Here is a 17696-nt window from a genome sequence, read left to right as displayed (position 1 = left end):
ACAAATCAAAAAACGCACAAGTATTAATCTCACCACTTCGTCACAACAGACCACACACACACTCAATCTCTCGATTTGGGTTTCACTATTTATTTTCTCGAAGACAACCTATCCTGTAGCCTATCTCCCAAAAAGGTTTTTGGGCAAACCACCTTTTTTTCTTCCATTTCGTAATTTTAGATTTGAAACCACATGTTTGCTAACAAGGAATGCTGCAAAAAAATACCCCTATGTTCAACAGAAGGTTTATGAGCACAATGTGTAATTATTTACTACAGTGTTTGAAGTTAACACAAAAAAAAATGGAAAAGGGTAAGCTTGTACACCTAGCTGGTATAAGAGGAAAGAGGAGTATGGGTCTAAGGACTTCAAGGTACTAAAGGTACAGCAAACTTGTTCATGGGTTTATTTATTATTCAGGAGAACCCACTTAGGACAACTCCCCAATTCCCCTTTGACCTTGAGAAAAGGGAGGTTAAATCCCCTCTTAGTCTAGCTGAGATACATTAGCAGATTCATTACTGCTGCTCCTGAAATAAAGTCATTATTTTCTCAAGTATCACTAAAAAGCATCATTGGATTACTCTAGAAATACAACAAAGATTGTGGTTGAGTGATGCATATTGTAGAGGTTGTTGGCAGGTCAAAACCTATGAAACCGACCAACACAGCCTCAGAAAGACTTCAGGCCTCACTTTGCAGTACATGTGCAAAACCATACAGATTATTTAGCAAATTGGACACTAGTGAGGGGTAAGGGAAGGGGAAACATGTAACATTTAAGCACAGTTTTACTTAAAATGAAAATTACACTGTATCCACAGCCTAAGGAAACTAAAATACCCTAAAAATAACTGTGCTATAGTTTAGTACATGCAAAGGTTATGATTCACAATCCTACGTGAAATGGCCATTGTTCTCTTCTCCCTTGGTGATAAGTCAAAGCTATGGCAACAATACTGCAAAGCAGTGATTTTGCTGTAAATTGAATGACAAATAAGTGTCACAAGGGGAACAGGTCATTTGGTTGATTATAGTGATGGTGTCAGAATTTCACAGCATCAAGCCCATGTCTGGTGCGTAGGTTAGGGATCTGGTGTGAGGGTGGAATACGATCGTCGTCAATCACCTTTACAGAAGCAATGGAAACTAAAAGCTTAAAATAAAAAATATCATAAAAAGAAACACACTGGAGGCAAAAAGAAAAGCCCAAAAGCCACCAAATGCATCTTAATACAATGCACTGCTGCTCCACACCTGCCAATAGCATTGTCCAGTGTCAATTAATACTAACTTAACAATAATTCAAAACAAAAAAATAATCCTTGTGATGACGATGATTTTTTTTCATATCCAAAGTTCTTCCTTTTAGGGATTTAGAGGATCAGCCTCTTTCAAAGGCAGAATTTCTTTCCTGAAACCTTTGATAACCTCATTGTTGCGTTTCTCAATTTGTTTCTCTTCAGATGTTGTATTTGAATCTTTTTCCCGTCTCTGCATGCGTTCTCACCCAGCCTTGCATACTCCCAGTCACGCACGCAGCCAAGCACACACAACTCATCCGTCCATTCTCTCGCACATGCGACACGCGCAGCCGGACTCCTGGCCCCGCCCACCAGGGGGAGAGGATGGTGCCCCTTCGGGGCGTCTTGTTGGAGGAGATGAACCTGGCTCCTCAGCACTGAGTCCAGACATTCATACACAATGGGTCCATTCACACACATGTCTGATAGCGTGGCCGATTGGGGGAGGGGCACATTGAGGGTGGCGCCCTCTCTAGTCGGAGGACCGCAGAATTGTGATGGTTTGTGGTTCATCTCAGTTCATAATTATAGTTATATTCATTTCTGCATTTTGTTGTATTGTAATATTTCAAGATCTCTTGATTTCTTATTTTTGGATGTCCTTGGTTCTCCCCGGGCAGACATCGAGTTTTTTTGTTGTCATTTGAAGTAGTTTTCCGAAGACGACAGCTCCAATAACACAGAAGTTATGTCGGCATGTCTCTCAACGCATTCGATGTAGATGTTTTGCTTGTTTGCAACATGTAGCCACTCATTCTCACTCGCACCCACTCGCCATCTCAAACTTCATTTGGGCTGGTTCCCCTGGAATGCCAAATGAAATCCACACATTTTTCTCTCAGATAAGATGCAGCCATGGATCCCACGAGCCAAGCACAATGGATCAAATTTCTCACACTCTCGCTCTCTCTCGCTCTTTCTCTCCTAATTTTTTTATGTTGAACAGAGTGCTGCATCGTGAACAAAACTCCAGAATACCCCAGATGCCGTCTAGAACTGGAATCCCTCGGCTGGCACGTTGGCTGAGTTAAAGCCGTAAGTTCCGCCCTGGATGGCCTCTGGGACTAGGCTGGTGTCTTCATCAATCTGAATGACAGACAATGCAACACAGTATTAACAAAGTACAGAATATATGACAGTGGATTAAACACCAGTGGTGTTCAAAGAAAAGTGAGATTTCTAGAGCTTCATGCCAGTGACATTTGAAGTAAGTAGGGAAAAGTATTGGGCCAGTGACAGAAAACTTCTCCAACAGGGAAACACAATATCAAAAGTACTATTTATCATTTTCAGTGAAATGATACTTTTTAAAAAGGAATATACGGCCAAAAGCACTACAGTGACTTGGCTTTTAAACTAAAAACAATACTTTAATACTACTAATAATAATATTTAATTTTATAATACTTTAACTTAATATTGAAAGGAAAAATATGAACACACACAATATTACTTACATCATCAGATGAGAAGAACTGATCAATAATTTCGTAAGCCAATTTGTAGATATCTTCATTTTCATGATTCTGCAGTTGCTCCACCTTTTCCAAGCCTGTGGGACAAAAACACCAATTTATACAGCATTTGCTCAACAATCACACTTTAAAACAGGATTCTAATTAGTACACAAAACCTTGATGGTACAAAGTGGATCTCACCTCCACATTCCTCAATGAGGTTAGCAATAGTTTCAGCCTCATCATCGGCCATCTTGAGGATGTTGCTGAGGCCATCAAGGACAACCTGCACAACTTGAGCGTCCTTCACAGTCAGCAGGTTGCAGAATGGAGGGATCACCTGCTTCTCAATGAGGTGGGCCACCTGTAGACAGCAGACAACACAATGATGTACTGTCTATCAGTAATGTGACATGTTAGAAAAGGGAGCAATACTTCATTAATAGGGGTTCAACACTTCCCCATTTCAAATTTACACTTTTTGTTGATCTAATTTTCTTGTTTGGATTCAAAGATTTAAGTCACTAATAAATGTGATAATTGCCAATAGTGGCTTGGCAATTAAAACTGTCAACGAATCCTCAACATAGGAATTATTCTTCACCACAACAAAGTTGTAAAATAAATGTGGGTCAAACTCATGAACTGGAAATGATGTTTTTTCAGTTAATGACTTATTCTCCATGGCAGTTTACAAAGATCAAATAGCGTTTGGTTAATAATGGGTGTGGAAAAAGATTAAGGGTAAAAGCACACAAAAGGAACAGTAATTTATTGAGTCCAAGTACTATAAAGAAAAGGCTCTTACCTGATCTTTCCTCCCACTTATTGTCAGATTGCTGATGGCCCAAGCAGCTTCCTTCTGAGTGCCAAAGTCACCCTAAAAATATATGCATTTAAGTAAGCAATACATATATTTGTTTACTTTACTCTACAAAGAATCGTATATCACCTATTTATGCACTTGTCACGGAGCATAAAAAAGGGATGGATGCAAACCTTGTCAAGCAGATGAATGATCATGGGGACTAGCTTGGCATCAATGACGGCCTGCACCTGCTGCTGGTTGCCTGCTGTGATGTTGGACAAGAACCACACTGCCTCCTACAGGAGAAAAAGCACAAATTACATTTTTCTATCAAGGAGACAGGCAGTTTCTGTTAATTTATTTATTTAAGCATAGGTTTAAGTGTATACAAGCTTTATTCAAACCAAAGAAGCCAAGTGATTTGAAGAATGACACCCTCAACCAGAGAGAAGGGCCCAGTCAGGGAAATCACATTGTGTAGGCTGTTATTAGGAAGACATGACTGTCCATTCTTCTTGATGAAAGTTGAAAACATTTGTCAAAAATGACCTTTTGTATCTAATCTGGATCAGAATCCAGAGGGTCGCTCAGAGAGTTTGACCTCTGGTCGAGACAGAGTGCTGTGGGCGGGGCCAGGGCGATTTTGAGGCTCTAATCATCGTCCAGGTCACAAAGGGGGCCTCATTTTATGTGACCGGTCTCAGATGCACTCCAGTATCAGCAGGAACACATGGTCTCAGCACCCTTTGGCCACCAACCCATGATATCATGCATTCAATCACATGCACACAAACTAGTACCCTCCTCCCCTCACTAACTACAACTAGCCAAGCCGCTGAGGTCCTCTTCGTCATCTTCATCCCCACGATTCGCCACGCTGTGAAGTCCTAACATTAGCTATCTGTCCCATCTATTATCTCACACACAGCATTCATACTAGCACCAAGTCTCTGATTTCATCAACTCCAGACAACTAGTGTGACGGTTTGAGATTGTAGTGAGTGTGAATGTGTGTGTGTGTGTGTGTGTGTGTGTGTGTGTGTGTGGAAGAGAAGAGAGAATATATTACCTTGTTGATTTTCTCCTTCGGGTGAGTGAGGAGGGCAGGGAAGTGGCTGAGGGCATCACAGTTGAGCACCACCTGGGTCTGTTCATCTGTGCCAGTCACTATGTTCCCAACAGCCCTCAGGGCCGCAGTCTGGTTGTGGAGAGGAAGTGTTAAATTCTTTCAATAATAATAATAGCCTAATTATTCAGAGGACTTATTTCTAGATATTCAATAATGCTTGTTATACCACATACCAAAACTCAGAAAACAAGTTTTACTCAACAACTTCAGAGGTAGAAGTAGTCATTAGTAATTACAAAGAGAAAAAATAAAATCATATCAAACTTTTGTTGAGCAGATTTTAAAAGCTTCCTTAGTAGTGTTTGTTATCTATTAATGTATCCAATGTTGTGATATAACTTGGCAATGATGGCGCTGTTAACCCATGGCTGTTTGTTTTGATGTATTATGAATTATAATCATTACATGTTAATTGTTCTGTTATGACTGTTAAGAATTCCTCGGGCACCACAAACTGATGAGAATGTGTAATATAACTGAAATCCGTTTTTAAAACAATTTCAAAATCAGGTTTACCTAATTAAAACTAAATAGCACAATTCTCCTCTCCATACCTGAACTTTGACCTCCTGGTGACTGAGCAGGGGGACCAGGTGAGGGACAATGCCAGAGTCGATGACCATTTGGATCTGCTCGTTCCCAGCGTCTGTCAGGTAGGACAGAGCCCACACTGTGTCTACCAAGATCTGGAGGCAGCAAAACACCAAAGGATTGTAAATAATACATTTTGCTTTCTGCACAACCTTTATTAGACAGTGATAATTTAGCAGGGAATTTCATCTGGGAATTTAGCATAGGGCAAAGGCACCACAGGCTGCTTAAATTTGGTGTACTCACACTGACATCAGTGTGGTGGATCAGCACGCAGAGAGCTGGCAAGATCTGGGAAAGGAATTCAGAAAGAAACGTCATTAGGTGGAGAAAATGATGATGAAGACACCAATTACATTTCTATGTGGTCCATAAAAGTTTGCTCATAGCTGCATTGGCTGCTGGATTTCTTTTCATTATAAAACAATTTCTGATTTATTTTTGATAGGCGCTAAAATGCTACTGTCTCCACATGCAGCTGCTAAAATGAGCTTAACATGCACAATGTGTCTACAACAAAATAACATAATAATAACATAAATGAAGAATAAAGTTTCCAACAATAAATGAATGCATAATAAATATTGACTGGGGTTTACATGGAGCAGTTTCTTTGATGGAAATTCATCTGAAAGTCAATAATAAGCTCAACTAACTGAACTAACTAAAATGACAGTCTCAGAACTTTGTATCCATTTTTGCTGTAACTATTACCAAACTACAGCGTTCTTTCCAGGAAACCCACAAAAAATGATCAGGAAATAACAGACCTGTAAAACCAAGTGTTGCCAACTGAAGGTGAGACTGCAAAACGTATAGGTGTTGCAACTGCAGTGAAAATGGATGTGATCCCTCACTGTCTTCCTACCCACAACCACTGACACACTGCCTTTCAAATGACACAACTTTACTTCAGGTACAGTTCACTAATTTTTTCTATACATATACTTTACACACCTCCTGGATTGTCTCCATGGGTGGTGGAGGGTCCTTATGGCGGCACAGATTGACCATGACCCAAGTGACATTGCGGAGGAAGGTGATGGGGATGGAGGGACTGATGAAAGAGAGCAGGGGTTTCACCACACCCAAGCTGATCACATAGTCTCTGCACTGAGGGCCATCACCTGGACAGAGCACATTGCACACAGAGAGAGAGAGCACATGTTGTCTTTGGTCTGACTGTTTTCTGACTTATTTCTAACACACTCATATTCAAACCAACAGCGACTCACCTATAATGTTGCCCAGAGCCCAGACGGCCTGTTCACACACGTTCTGGTGAGGAGAGTGAAGGAGTCTCAGGAACAGTGGCACAGCATCTACACATAAAGAAACAGATAAGTTTCGATCATGTGCTGCTGTAATTCAGGTACAACACCATGTTCCTCAAAGAACTTATAAACAGGTCTAGGACCTTTTAATATAACTTTTAAATGCAACCACAGAACACTCAAGATAATCATGAAACATGCTTAATTTAGGCAGCCAAAGCCCACAATACTTAAACTCTGCTGTATAAGACTGCATAATTAACCAGTTTATGATGCAATATATTGTCAAGATTTATAATCCTGAAATTCAGTGACTGGAGTGTTTGCTCTATTTTCAATCGATTTATGTTCCTGCTCGGTGTAATTGCTGCTATCTAGTATGATAAACCACATAATCTGAAAGTGAATCTGTGTGAGAAACAAAAAATCAAGATGGAGGCAGATTTATTAAGAAGGAAAAAATTACATTTACAATTTTTACAAGTGACCTTCTGCCTCGAAGTGGGCTGCCATGCTTCTGCCACGTGAAATGCGCCTTTGAATTATATTTTAATCCATTTTGATTACATTTGTTAAGCAAAAGGCAAAGTAATTCTAAATATAAGTAGGCTGAGTGAATACATTGATTTTTTTAATGTCTGTTATTTCAACTGTTGTTGAAAGTAATTAAATAAGAAAAGAATAAGATTGTGAACATAACAGATGCAAGATTTCTCAAAAGGAGTGTCAAACACAGTAAATGTGCACTATTTACCCTTTTACTTGAAACATTGCAATGATAAAAAAAAAAATATCAAAAAGAAAAGCAACTGAAATAAAATAACAGAACAGAAAGAGAAAATAAGTGGTTGTGATACAATGGCACTTACTTGACTGAACCACGGCTTGGGTCTGCTCTGAGGTCCCAGATGCTATGTTGGTTAGAGCCCAGGCTGCCTCAAACTGGAGAGACGGGCTATAGAGAGGTGAGAGAGGATAGATGGATGGAGGTGGCAGAGGCAATGGTAAAAATGAGTGTGATTGGGAAGGGGTGTCAACAGTAAGAGCAAACTGATGAGTCATTTATGTTCTACCACTCCTGGAAGGTGAAAACTAGGACACATTTACATAACTGCAACACCGTTCACTTGTAGGCTGGGCTAAACCCTGCTGTCTCATTTACATAACTTTGAAGTGTACATAAACTCAACATGATCGGGGGAAAGGGCTAACTTGTACTATAATTACCGCACATGAAACAGGATGATTCACTGCTACATGCGGACAAACAGAATTACTGCCTGCTTACTTGTCATCTCTGTCCAGGCAGTGGACCAATATAGGAAGGATCCCAGACTTTATCAGGTCATCTATCGGAGGGTTACGGTCACTGGACAACAACTTCCTACAAAAACAAAGGGGAAACAGAAGACCATTATTCACGCGCTCTTACTCACATAGCTTTACTGACATATACCAACAAAAAGAAGCAATTACATACACACAGAAACAGCTAAAGAATGTGAAGTATCTCCACACTGTCAATCACCCCACTTATGACCCAACACCTACGAGTAAAGTCTGATGACATCTTTAAATTGTCAAAATAAAGCTGCAGGGTAGATTAAATAAATAAATAAATAAATAAATAAATAAATAATGGAAGGTTAACATGTTTCATGAATTCGACTACCTTATGCTACACCTGACCCCACTTCTAAAGGGCCGAACAGCTGAGCTACAGTGCCATTTACAATATCCATTAATCAGACGGGGCTGACTTACTGTAAATCCCTGCTGTCTAACCAAGCTGGAAAAACATTCTGCCGCTCAAATTGCAACATTGACCCTGTATTTTACAAGAGGCCATCAATTTTATTCAGAAAGCCTCTTAAGACAGTATTGGTGCACTGGTGCAGAATCACACACTTACAAATACACTTGTAAATCAGATGTGATTCATGATAACATCATTGATGTGTAACAACATTTAAACCATTTCCCATGACACAAATTAACATTTATATTCACAAATAATAGGCTCCATGGCATTTTAGAAGTAATTTACAAAAGTGTCCTCTTAAGTACTGAAAATCTCATGCTGTCAGATTAAACTAATCATTTCACATCTGTAATATTTAACATCTGTAAGTTTAATTGGTCGATTATACAGATTGCCACTTCAAGTTCGCACTCAGCAGACAGATTAGGTAGCTGCTTTCTTTTCGAATCCACACTAAAATCACTATAATACAATCCTGTGGTTGTTGGTCCGCTTTGCTTTCACACTACAGACAAAATGCACAAGCACCTGGTTGTACGCATGTATAGTTTGACAGTGTTCACACCAGCCCAAATGAACTGATCTAGAGTGGTAAGGTGTGAAAGCGCTCTTCGAACTGTGATCAACAATTTTACAAAAGGAGAAATCTATCACTAAATGGTTATAAAGAGACAACAAACTACATTCAGTTGTTGACCAACTACTGGTGTAAACTGACATGATAATCAGTAGAGAACAAGAGTATGAGGGATTGTGGTCCTACCTGGCAGCCTGAACAGCACTCAGCTGGACGCCCTGGTTATCACTGGTGGCATTCTACAAAAACACAACACGCACAAGCAAACCAAGTCATACACAACATTTAAAATAATAAATTATGTCTCTAGAATCTGTATACTGTAAAATGTAAATTGTGATGCATGATATACATTATGATGAAATAAATAAATAAATAAATAAATAAATCAAACATCCTACTTACTTGTACTATTGCTTCAAGAGAGGTGTTTTGCTGAAAAAGAAACATTTCGAAAAATTATCAGCCTAGAATCATGCTTCGACACACATTTGTAAAAACATACAGTATGTAATGTTAAGAGTTAGAGATGATCCATAGCTGGTAGATTACAAACTAGTGGTTTAACAAAAAAAAGTCAACCCCAGTAAAGCAGCAGTACCCATTAAACAAAAGCCATGTGAATACTCAGAACCCTGGGAGGCCCAGACGAGGGATAACAGACATCTGTTAGCTTGTCTTGCATTAAAAACAGTTATTCCTAAAATTGCTTTTGTTTGTGTAGTTGATAAAGCAGGGAGGACAATCACCAAAGCACCACTGAGAACAGTGAGGGGAGGCTGGGGACTGAGAAATGCCATCAGGACAAACTAGTGACTTGCATTATCGTTTGAACCATTGTCGTGTTGTGGTCTAACAGTAAGCAGGCTGGACGTGCAGGCCAGCATTCAAACACGATAATTTGCCAACTGGCAACCTCACCTGATGTCCAGTACAGGGAGTTCAGAGCCCAGTGTAGACTGCCTCTGGTAGAGACTGTGAGTATCATTTTCAAACAACAACTGACCGTGACTGCAGGCTCTATTAAATAAAGTTGGCCAGTACTGATAAGCCAGTATTTGCAGCTAATTGCCTGTGCACCCTCAAATAAAGTGGAGGCAGGGGACTTGCAACAAATGACAGACCAGGAAAAAAAAACAACCTTGCATGCAAATATGCATGTACTTGCAACAGATTTATATTGTGTATTTACATTCCATCACTGTGGAGGGAGATTAAAGAGATAACTGTAACCTATGGAAATTAAAAATAGCAGTGACAAGAACTCATACAGGAAAAAGAACAAAAATTAAAAAAGAAAGCTGAGAGACGGTGAAGAATTAGAAAACATCTGCTATATCAGAAAAGGGCATTTATGGTCTAACAAGCTCAGAGGCCCAAATTATTCATTTTGAGAGCTAACCACAAAGTGGGCAAAATAATGCAAAAGCAAATGTCCTCAAGGCAACACAATCAATGTGTTATTTTAGGCTGACTAAAAACAGTCCCACAGCACCAATTGGTTTGTTAAGTATTTAAACTAGATTGGCCAGCACAATTTCCCACAAAAGCCTCTCTAATGTCTTGCAGTGAGTCAGAGCAACATGTCATTGTTGATATATTGCTAAGCAGCCCACTTCGAGTCAGCCCTCTCAGTACCACTAGGCAGTTAGTGTGATTGAATTTCTGAACTGCTGAGTGGCCGTTTTAATCCAGCAATGCCACCAAACCCTGAGATCCGTAGAGATGATGGGATTCTTGATTGATCCGAGTTTCTGTGACGTTGTTACTCTAAAACATGTAGGTATGATGTGTGACAACACTGCATACATTTATGGATGACGACTAAGATTATTTAGTCTTGGGCTTCAAGCCTGAGGTGCCAGGTGCTCAACTGAAAAAGTATGGACCCAAACAATATATTGCACATGTAACCACAATAACACTACTTGCCTTATCATTTTAGCTGAGTTATGGTAAGATTAATATTTACCTGAATTAATGTTTGCCTCAAAAAGGCCAAGTTGAGGGATCACTTTCAGGCCACTATGTGCAATACAAATCATTTGTGGTATGTATCACAATTGCCCCCACGACCAGAACTATTACTACCAAAAGTTTTAATAATCATTTTATTACCTGGTACCCTCACAATACCTGCTTTCTTTCATCTAAAAGTGAAAAATAAAACTCTATACCGGTGTTCATTTTGGAGATTACATAAGCAGGCAAGCAAACTTTCTCAAACATTAATAGAAATTTTGTGACCCAAAGAGCCCAGAAAACATCCAAAAGGGAACACAACCCCAATAGTTATACTAGGTGCATTGTCCCAACCAGCCCACAGAAAGACAAACTGTATGTTTGTTCACACTCACACCCCACCCAACTGGCACTGAGCAAGGACAGCTAAGGAGGCAGCATCACATGGCCAAAACGTCACCATGTCCTAAACCTCTAGAGTGTTTAACCAGTGAGACGAACCTAATGTGAAAAACCCCATGGTCAAACAGTCGGAGCAGACTCTATACGCCAAGCTGTCATTCCTACAGCTTCTGTGGTACCTTACAGGAGCTGTAGACTACTCTGTCCTGGGAACACTAGTCCTAAAAATATGTTGACTCGATTTTCTGGTGGCAGCAGACACATTTTGAGAGAGACACAACCGTACCGATCTGAAATCTCCATCGACATCAGAGTCCTCACAGATGTCCTCATGGGGCACATTTCTCCTCTTCAGAAGGTGCTCATCTCTTTTGTTCTGTGGTGTAGGGAACAGAAAACATTACTTCATGCATATTCCTGCAGAAATTAAGGATACCGTCTGTATCTTTCAGTACATTATTTCAAAGATAAACTGCATGTAAGAGGTCAGAATATAATTTGGTTGTAAAAATCGTAATTACTGAAAGTCACTGGGTGTTTGTAGATAATAACATAATGTAACACAAAAGTGATTACCTTTCTGAGTTCCACAACTACCTCGGTCCTCTGTCTTCTCATAGTCTGTGGGAGAGATAGGATATGAACATTATACCACACCTTTAATCCCAACCTGCCTTTGCCCAAGAGAGTTAACACCAGCTACAAAATTAAATCCGGGCACAGTCTGAGATCAAGATCCAGTTTGTACAACCAGAGCTGATCAGCAGTCTCAGTCATACCTGGAGCATAAAGTCAACAGCCCACACACTGCATATGACAGCACCCAAACACACTTAACACCAGTCTGACCTAATATGACTCAGCTTAAGTTACTGTAAGACCATTTCATGCGTCTTAACAAGACTACAAACACCCATATTCTTTGACAGAAACCAGTTTTATCAGGTTCTTACAAAAACATCAATTTATTAGACACATCTAGCTACAACTACTGAAGACCTGTAATAAATCCTAGCATCATGAAGATTATAATGTCCAATATTTTTTGAAAATGTTTCAAAGAGGTGTTGGTTCTAATATTAGAGACTGAGGTTTGTTTCTGCTGTTCAATCATATTGTATTATATAATAGAAGTGTTTCTAATATTTAGTCTTCCAGCACTGCTACCCATGTGCTTGACAAAATATAAGAAAACCATTTCAGTACAACATACTCTAAACCTCAAATTCTAAAATGACCATGAAGTTGAAACAACCCCTCCTGAAAACAACTAACGTTAATGAACATTGTACCCTTCGTGAAGGAAAGATTTGTTGAAGGTCTGTTGTATTAGACTGCATTAGTTTTAACCCGATGTATCTAATAAACCGGCAACTGAATATATGGCGTATAAAATTTTTTATTCTTTCCGAGGAGAAGAGTACTGTTGTAGTTGCAGTTAAATACTAAATGTGTCTATAACGCTTGTGTGTGTGTGTGTGTGTGTGTGTGTGTTCAGTTATTAACAGGTTACTAGGCGAGACAACTCACGTCTAATGGCCTACCTAGCTACAGAAGCTACTTGTCAAACAGGATGTATGAGTATATCCTGCTCATATGCATTTTAAGGGAGCCCGCCTGAAAACAACACCATCACCTGCTGATATTAATGAAGCAGAACTCTACGTAGATTTAGTGGTAACTTATGGATCCAACGTGTAGCTTTGATCCGCCAGTCATGTGATCGCGTTAACTAGGTGTTTCTGATAACCTTGGTTTCTGGGCATGTGTAACCGTTAGTAACGCAAAGGATAAAAATTTAACACTACGCCACGATGTAAAAGACCCAGGTAACTGGCCAGCAAAGAGGCTGACTGGTTTCCGCCATTGTTTTTGGTGATAAGACGGGGGAGGGGTGGTACTGCAGCCACCAGCACCACCGAGCTTATCGTTAGCAAGCTAGCACGCAGTTTGGCTAACTGCAGTATCAAAATAACGCTATTATGCTGCTTGCCAATCACGCAAATATCCCCCAAAGATAACTGGAAGTCAGTTATCTGTACTGTTGAATGTACATTAAACATTTTGAAAAGCTAACACCGAGCTAAATCGACCCGGTGGATAATATGCTTCAGTTAAGCTAGCATGTTCCCCGTGGGCCTGGCTAGCAGCGGGCTAGCAGAGCACATCCAGCGGAGGCGATGAACTCCGACCAGCTTTTCTGACATGTTTTATAACCACGGCGGTCATACGGCGTTAAGAAACCCAGCGAAACCCACAGGGGAAACCGCCCGGCAAACGCCAGTGATCTAACACGGCTGATCCATGAAGGCCCTGGCCGGGGCTCTGGGCACAAAGTTGCCGATGGTGGAAATTAGAAACGACGTCACAGGGAAGCCAGGAGGCGAAGCTGGCCGCGAACAGAGCGGCGGCGGCGAGGAAAAGAGGACATCCTCGCCGCCAATCTGCAAAACTTTTACCTCCAAATCACGGCCCTTATTCTTGAAATTCTTCAGCCGCTGGTTGTCCAGTTTCTCGCTGTCAGCCATGTTAGCAGTTGTGGTTGCGGTAAATACAGTTGAACTCGTGAATTTAGCTAGTGAGCTACCCCCTTTTTCTAGTTCCCTTTTCTCAGCCTTTCGTAGCGGACTATTTTTTACAGCTCTGTCCGCGGTGCATACTGGGAATGCCGGTGGTGGAGGGCAGCCTCGCTCTGGCGTGGAGGAAGGGTGGGGAAATCCCCTGTACTCTCATTGGTTTCACGTCCATCTGCAGGGCGCGCCACATAACACTACACATTCATATTTGATCATGATATTCAAGCACAATTAACATCCATTTATTCTAGTTTGTTAACTGCTGTTCATTTGAGTTGCATTACGATGAGAGGTGTTCCTAATATTTAGAGCTGCCACACAAAGTTTTCCGTTTATTAGGAACACCTACTTTAGCTAAAACTAAAGCAGTCCGATATACAATCGTGCATCTAAAGATTTGTTTAGAGTGCTGTCTGACTCATAGAAAATTAATTCCATTTTGTTTTCTAATGTCCTTTTTACTTATACTATAATATTTTGCTTAGTAAGATTAAAAATACATATTGATTGTGCAAAGAGTTTGTTGTACACATTTGAAACATTTAAATCAACCAGTTACATAGAGAAAGCATGGGAGATTAGAAAAAATGTATGAAATCATGATAAACAGTAAAATCATAAAAAACAGTTGTTATTACTTGAATATGTTATTTGATAGAATATAAAGGTAGGCTACAATGTTGCATGTTTTTTTATTGCTCCTTTTTACTTTTGCTTATATGTTTTGTAAACCAGGTGTCATGATCCCATGTGGTGCTATGAGCCACAGCATTACACAGAAATAAAAATTAAAATTGTCTTATACACTTGTAATAGTAAGTACTTTTTCAAGTTTGGCACTTACTGTAAATACACTGTTGAAGTAGCTTACTTCTTTACTTGAGCATTTTTGTTTTATGCCACTGTTTTTCATTTTACTTAACTTTATTTATTTTACAGCCATGGTTACTTTGTAGATTAAGACTTTTCATGTGAAATATATGATTATCTTAAAAATGTGCTGGATTATCAACCAAAAGTAAGTGTTACTTGATTTTTAGTAATTTGGTCAACAGCAGTTTGATAGATAAGGGAGTCTTTATTATTATACAATTTACTTGTCACACAAGTAAAACACAGGGAATATTGTGCTGTGTTGTGCAATTTCAGGATCCTTACATGCAATGTAATTTTTATTTTTTTGTATTGCATACTTTATATAAGTGAAGAATCTAAATAACTATTCTACTGCTGATTTTATCACACACAAAAAAGAATCACCTAATTTAATTCTAGGTATTTTGAAGAATTTTATTTCAGTGCAACAAATAGACAAAATAATACTGAAACAGCGCCAACACACGTTCAAATGAGTTGACAGATGTATTGCTGTTGTTTTAATATGTTTGATGCAATAACGTATAGGCTATAGCCTACTTTACTTCAGTATCATATGTCTGAAGGAAGTCTTTGCAATAATTTAACATATTGTGAGTCAACACTGGCAGTTCCCAAATTAATAAATAAAGTGTAAATGAAATAGTAAGCACATAACAAGACATCCTTGTATTTTGATATTGTGATGTTAAAAATAATACAAATAAATGCATAACAAATAAAGAAAAACTGCAAAAATGGAAAAGAACATTTCTGTTTCTTATCAGTGAGCTTCCCATGTACAGTGTGTACACTGTCAGACTGAATTGTCTCAAATGTTGTGTGACATGTCCACTGTTTTCTCAAAAATACTCTGATAATCAAAGATTGCAAGCAGAATCCTTGTGGTTTATCATCAAAGTTATTTCTCTTCCCCATGATCCAGTTAAAGTTTTATCTTCCGGAGATTAAGACTAATCACAGTGTTAATGTCATCCTTCTTATTACCGCCTCCTCTCATTTGATCTTACAGATGCCACAGTGTGGCCATTTGCCAAAGACTCACAGAGGCAGGCAAGAAGGGATCCAACACATGGCATGAATGAAACTTCAAAAAAGATTTTCATCCATCATCTGCTGCAGAGCAAGACCTGTTTCACAGCTGTGATACTGAAGCCCTTTGACTTCATCTTAACTTTAATGTCCTCTTGAGTCTGCTTCAGTGGGGTCTTCATCAGATAGACTATCCTCCTGAAACCTTCTTCTAGCCCCATGCCAGTGGTGGCTGAACAGGGCTGGATGAACCAGGCTCTGCCCTCACACACTCTTCTTAAATCCAGTTTAAGGCAAAGTGCTTCTGGGCTTAGTGCTCCTGGAAGGTCCTGTTTGTTGGCAAGGACCACAAGAGGAACTCCTCTGAGACTCTCATATCTCAGGACCTAGTAGGTGGAGAAAACAAAGTAAAGAACAGTTGAATAACTACAGTGCAAAACAAACTTTTTAGATGAACCTGTCCACTGCATGAAGATAATGTGTTTGCTACACATCCCATCAAGTGAACACTTTACTTTACCCTTCCGCTTTCGTAGCATTTATAAACAATACATAAACCCATAATATAGAATACTAATAAATAATTTTCCTCATTCAAAATTACTAAAATGGCATCTACTCTACTACCTTCTCTCTCAAAATCCATAATCTATGAATATGCAAACTTCAGAAGTTAAACTGCTGGATGTAGTGAAAGGTCCATTCTCAGTGTAATACTCAGTGTAATTTTCTACATGCCACTTGTGTAACCTGCCTTCTAACTAGTTTGAAATATCTAAACTAGTTGTGATTGTTCCAAAATCTTAACTTAAACTCAGATTTAAGGTGAGCACAGAGAAACTTTCTCCCTTCAGGAGATAGTCTTCTAGTGTCAAACTCTGCACATACGTCAATTTGCAAAGAGAAGATCAAACATCCAAGTGAAACAACAATAAGCAAAACACATTTTGAGTGGAGGGAGACTTAAGTATTCATACACCACTTATAAAAGCTAACTAGGGGTGTTAAAGTAAAGTTTTATTCTTAAAAATAATTAAATATTCTTTGATTTAATTACCCGATGGAGTTCCTTGCGGGCCTCTTCTAGCCGTGTCTCATCCCAGCTGTCCACCACAAACACGAGTCCGGCTGTATCAGTATAGTGATGCTTCCAGTGGGGCCTCATCTTCTTCTGGCCCCCCACGTCCCACACCGTCATGCTCGGGCTGCTCCTATCAGTCTCCAGCGTCTCCACATTGAAGCCCACAGTTGGCACGGTCACCACGCTCTCGTTGTACATCAGTTTGTAAAGGAGGGTTGTCTTCCCTGATCCGTCCAGGCCCAGCATCAGGACCTGTGCTTGTTTCTGAAGCTTGGATCCACATACACCCATGTCCTAAAATTGCAGTCTTTGTCTATATCCAAAAACGTATGTCCTCTTCTTCTTGTGTGACTGTAAACTAAGCTGTCTGCTCCCTCTGTACTGTCTGCAGGCTTAGCGTGTCTGGCCTCTTAAGGAGACTGCCTACAATCAGTATGTTTTATGTACACACAGGCAGTGATCCCTCCCCTCTGTTGTGATGGGATTCCTTCAGTCCCCTGCGTAGCTTTCGGTAAAGCTATTTATATCTAAAGTGACGGTGCAACTAAGTGAGGCGACATGCAGTTCTCTGGTTTCCAAAGCACCCTTGGTGGCGTCACATCACACCTGCCCCAGATCATCATACACACCAGCAGCCAGGAAGTCCATGTTTGGAGGATTGTGTTTCTTCCTGACTGGATGTCCAATAGCAATGAGATCACAGGGACATTTTGATGGCCCTGGCTGATGGGTTAATGTGGTTTTATTTTTAGTCTCATAATTTATAGGCTGGGCGTGCAGCTCCCAGAAAGTTTCTGGGAATTTGATTAATCTCAGATGAATTAAAGTAAAACATCACAATCAGTACAATAACAATAAATGTAAC

At 39.8% G+C, this 17696-nt stretch overlaps 2 protein-coding genes across 2 annotated transcripts; both read right to left on the bottom strand.

The window, feature by feature from the left end:
- Window positions 1-70: 70 nt before the first annotated feature.
- kpna4 (karyopherin subunit alpha 4) lies at window positions 71-13942 on the bottom strand. The gene is made up of 17 exons (XM_022769721.1): window positions 13726-13942; window positions 11843-11887; window positions 11553-11642; window positions 9308-9337; window positions 9089-9141; window positions 7852-7947; window positions 7433-7518; window positions 6525-6611; window positions 6247-6416; window positions 5536-5580; window positions 5253-5384; window positions 4639-4767; window positions 3761-3865; window positions 3570-3641; window positions 2963-3125; window positions 2762-2856; window positions 71-2390 (listed from the first exon to the last, which is right to left on the bottom strand). Exons 1-17 carry the CDS (start codon window positions 13792-13794, stop codon window positions 2295-2297), a joined length of 1563 nt encoding a protein of 520 aa, XP_022625442.1. The 5' UTR covers window positions 13795-13942; the 3' UTR covers window positions 71-2294.
- Window positions 13943-14918: 976 nt separating this feature from the next.
- On the bottom strand, window positions 14919-17228 carry arl14 (ADP ribosylation factor like GTPase 14). The gene is made up of 2 exons (XM_022769720.1): window positions 16808-17228; window positions 14919-16136 (listed from the first exon to the last, which is right to left on the bottom strand). The coding sequence occupies exons 1-2, from the start codon at window positions 17120-17122 to the stop codon at window positions 15828-15830; spliced, it is 624 nt and encodes a 207-aa protein (XP_022625441.1). The 5' UTR covers window positions 17123-17228; the 3' UTR covers window positions 14919-15827.
- Window positions 17229-17696: the final 468 nt, after the last annotated feature.

This window comes from Seriola dumerili, unplaced genomic scaffold (genome assembly GCF_002260705.1).
Source record: "Seriola dumerili isolate Sdu_G_001 unplaced genomic scaffold, Sdu_1.0 BDQW01004516.1, whole genome shotgun sequence".
NCBI lineage: Eukaryota > Metazoa > Chordata > Actinopteri > Carangiformes > Carangidae > Seriola > Seriola dumerili.
The sequence above is the reverse complement of the archived record's forward strand: the minus strand, read 5'-3'. Positions and strand labels throughout refer to the sequence as shown.

What these genes read in the sequence shown, in the direction of transcription:
- kpna4 (XM_022769721.1), bottom strand. Translation starts at nt 13,794, where the DNA reads ATGGCTGACAGCGAGAAACTGGACAACCAGCGGCTGAAGAATTTCAAG. An exon ending in TCGATGGAGATTTCAGATCG is followed by an intron (nt 9,338 to 11,552) that starts GTACGGTTGTGT and finishes TTTCTTTTTCAG; the next exon opens with CAAAACACCTCTCTTGAAGC. An exon ending in CCAAGCCGTGGTTCAGTCAA is followed by an intron (nt 6,612 to 7,432) that starts GTAAGTGCCATT and finishes CTTTATGTGTAG; the next exon opens with ATGCTGTGCCACTGTTCCTG.
- arl14 (XM_022769720.1), bottom strand. Translation starts at nt 17,122, where the DNA reads ATGGGTGTATGTGGATCCAAGCTTCAGAAACAAGCACAGGTCCTGATG. An exon ending in CCCGCAAGGAACTCCATCGG is followed by an intron (nt 16,137 to 16,807) that starts GTAATTAAATCA and finishes TCCACCTACTAG; the next exon opens with GTCCTGAGATATGAGAGTCT.